The 3,744-nt window shown below is 38.9% G+C and overlaps 1 protein-coding gene across 1 annotated transcript; it reads right to left on the bottom strand.

The window, feature by feature from the left end:
- Window positions 1-2,626: 2,626 nt before the first annotated feature.
- Or5ac22 (olfactory receptor family 5 subfamily AC member 22) lies at window positions 2,627-3,544 on the bottom strand. Its single transcript, NM_001001103.1, has one exon. It carries the CDS (start codon window positions 3,542-3,544, stop codon window positions 2,627-2,629), a length of 918 nt encoding a protein of 305 aa, NP_001001103.1.
- Between the last annotated feature and the right edge of the window lie 200 nt (window positions 3,545-3,744).

Below are 3,744 nucleotides of genomic sequence, written 5' to 3'. Positions count from 1 at the left end.
CCTGACTGTATTCTGATCCCCTAACTGGTTCACCTTTTCTGGCCTTTGTGAGAGAGGATGTGCTGAAGTGATTTCATGGGGTGGGGTGGGGTGATGCCAAGGGGCATTCTCCCTTCTCAGAGGAGAATGGGGGTTGGGGGGACACTGTGAGAGTGGGAGACTGGGAAACAGAGAAGCTGATATTGTGAAGGAAATACTATACTGAGTGGAGAATCCAGGACCTAAAAACACAAATGCCTTAAGTTCTGTACTAGAGAGAAAGCCCCTTAACTCCCACCCCAAATCTAGTATCAGACATAGCAAAGGTAACACAAGAATAAACTCAAAATGTCTACTCTTCAAGACTACCTTAAGTTAAAAAAAAACAAAAAGCAGGTATTGGGTTGAACTGTCTTTAGTGATCATAGAAAGAAAAAAATAAAAATGATAATAGATTTTTATTGTGACATATTTTCAAAATACGACATATTTTAAAAATGTTTTTGCGCCTGACATATGAATTGCCTGCAGCTGTTTTATCCTCTGTCTCCTGCTCTAAATCCATATGACTGGGAAAATATGCACTGCATAGTTCCCTACTGAGTGAGTCACACTGTAAATTCATATGGGGTTATATAAAACAGCAGATGTATACAGGTAACCAAGTCATATATTAACATTTATCAAATGCATAGGGTGAATCCATGTGACTTACAAATTTACTGAAAAACCAAAGCTTTTACATTTCATTTATTGGTAAGCTTGATATATGACGTTTGAAGAGTCTTCACTCACAGTAAATAACCTGCTCAGACTGAAGCCCATGCACCAGCATGGACAGGTAAGGAGGAAGCAGAACCAGCATACATGGAGCCAGTCTGGCCTCTGTGGATGTGGCTTATAAAACTAAAGAGAATGAACTTAGTAGGTGGGACCTAGCATGCCATGTACTTCTGTAGTCAAGTCTCCACATCCAATGTAACCAGATGGACAAAAAGCCACACCCTTCCATAATTGCCTGACAGATTCACCCTTACATTAAAAAAGGAAAAATTGGTTTAATGGCCTGTTGAAGGTTTCAATAACAGAAAATAGTTATAATTAATTAGCATCTGCAAGTCAGGATAAGGAAGTACGATATTTGTTTTAAAATAAATGGTAGGAGTTTTATAAAGTTTACAATTTTTCTATTTACGCTCCAATAAATTTTAACGTATTTTAATACTTATTTTTTATTGATGGGGTGACATACCACGGAGTTCAGGTGAAGGTCAGAAGAAAGCTGGTTGGAGCCATTTCCCTTCTTCCAACCTGTGGGTCCTGTTGTCTCTATTGAGGTTGCTACACTTGGAGCAGGCATCTCACTGCTGATTCATGGAGAAAGCTCTCCAATGATTTTTTTATTTGTTTGTATTTTAAGTTAATAAATTTGAATATTTTGGTAGGTGGGACAGAAATATTTAGCTCATTAAGACTACTTATAAGTCTCAAAACATAATCATTTCAAATGTTTCATTTTCTCACTCTTTGGCATGATTACACAAGTTTTCTAAATAGAAGACTTGGGACAAAGTTTCCTCAAAATTTGAGAAGGGGAAAATAGGTTTGTAATATGAGGATTTATGTACATGTTCAATAATATTAAATTAACAGTTTTAAAATATGTGAGAACTGGGGGATGGGGGAGTTTACAATTGTACTAAAGAAAGCAGTTAAGGAGTATGTGTTTAAAAGTGGGGGTGGGGATTGGGAATTAGGCTCAGTGGTAGAGCGCTTGCCTAGCAAGCCCAAGGTCATGGGTTCAGTCCTCAGCTCAAAAAAAAAAAATTGGGTGGGGTTGGGGAGATGTCCAAGCAAAGTGCATGATGCTTTTCCAGAAGATCAGAGCATCGTTTCCAGAACCTGACTCAGCCACTCTCAGCCACTTACTCACCTGGAACTCCAGCTCCATCTAGGCTCTCTCTGGCTCCTTGATGCACTCAACTCCTCTCCTCTATCTCTCAATCTCTCTCTATCTCTCAACCTCTCTCTCTCTCTCTCTCTCTCTCTCTCTCTCTCTCTCTTTTTCTCTCTCTCTCTCCAACACAGGGGGAGGGAAGGGTGTATCAATCATATAAATAAAGCCTTTGCGAACTTTCAATAATATGAAATCAAGAGTTTTAGAATGGATGTGCCTAAAGTGGGAGGGTTTTTTTTTTAATTATTGAATGAACAATACATCCAGACCACAGTGTCTCCTCCCATCACTCCTCATGTTTCCTCCTGAAAATTGTAAGCCACCAAGAGAAGACATCCAAACATAACAAAACATGTTACAATAAGACAAGGCAAAAGCCCTCATTTATAGAGTGGGAAAAGTCACCCAATAGGAGAAACAGAGTTAGAACAGTAGGTAAAAGAGTCAGAGACACTGTGTCTATGGACTAAAAGCAATGTAAAGTACAAATAAATAAAGAAACATAAAATCATGAATGACTCTTATAATTGTAGCTTAATATTTTAATAATAATTACATAATTAGATAGGTATGTGTAGTCTAACAACAGGCAAGATTTCGATTGTGTTTAGAACACATAATCTAAAATGATGATGCATTGCAAAAGAGAAAAAAAGATAATAAAAAACTGAAAATTTCAGAAGATAGTTTTCATTTTATGAGTTTCTTCAGAGCACCCAAAACTTCTTTGTTTCTTAAGCTGTAAATAAAGGGGTTTAGCAGAGGAATCACAACTGTATAGAACAGAGAATACATTTTATCCTTCTGTTTACCTGACCCAGACCCAGGGCTCACATACATGAAGAGGAGAGTATCATAGAACAAAGAGACAGAGAGCAGGTGGGCACTGCAGGTGAAGAAAGCTTTTCTTCTGCCCTTCTCAGACTTCATGTTCAGGACAGCAAATAGGACACGGGCATAAGAGACTACAATGGTCACAGAGGTACTGATTTGTATGGAAGAAGCAAAAATAAAAGCCACCAATCCATTAAGAGATGGATCTGTGCAAGAAATTACGTAGAGTGGCATGATTTCACAGTAGAAATGGTCAATAACATTAGACCTACAGAACGTTAATCTGAATAATAATCCCACATGAACTATAGGGTTTAGAAAACCAATAATATATGACATACTGATTAGCACAGTGCAGAGTCTTTTGGACATCACCACAAGATAGAGCAGAGGATTACATATGGCTACATACCGGTCATAGGCCATGGCTACCAGGAGGAAAATTTCTGTGGTCGCGCTGAAACAAAAAAAATAAAACTGGGCAAAGCACTCACCTATGGATATCATATCATTCCTATATAAAAATTTCATAAGCATCTTGGGTGTCACAGAGGATGAAGTGCAGGCATCAGCAAAGGCTAAATTTCCAAGGAAAAGGTACATGGGTGTGTGAAGATGGGGGTCCTTCCAGATGAGAAAGATTAAGCCAAGGTTGCCCACCATGGTGGTGACATAGATGAGGAAGAACACCAGGAACAGGGGGACTTGCAGCTCTGGACGATCTGTTATTCCTCTGAGAACAAACTCAGTCAGCAGGGTGCTGTTTCCTCCCATCCCAACCCCTCCGGATGCTCACTGCTGAGATGAGACAAAGAAAACATAACCAAGACTCAGTGAGAACAGCACCAGATCATAGTCTACTCATCCATGTCAGATTCTCCATAAGAAACAAGAACAAAGCGAACTGTTTCTGCTTTCAAAGCTTTCCTGAAGTAGGGATCATTTTAGGAACAATTTTGATGCATACATTTTAT

The sequence above is a fragment of the Rattus norvegicus genome, chromosome 11 (assembly GCF_021556685.1).
Source record: "Rattus norvegicus strain SHRSP/BbbUtx chromosome 11, alternate assembly SHRSP_T2T, whole genome shotgun sequence".
Taxonomy (NCBI): Eukaryota; Metazoa; Chordata; class Mammalia; order Rodentia; family Muridae; genus Rattus; species Rattus norvegicus.
Note: the sequence above shows the minus strand (reverse complement) of the source record. Positions and strands in the feature narration are given on the sequence as shown.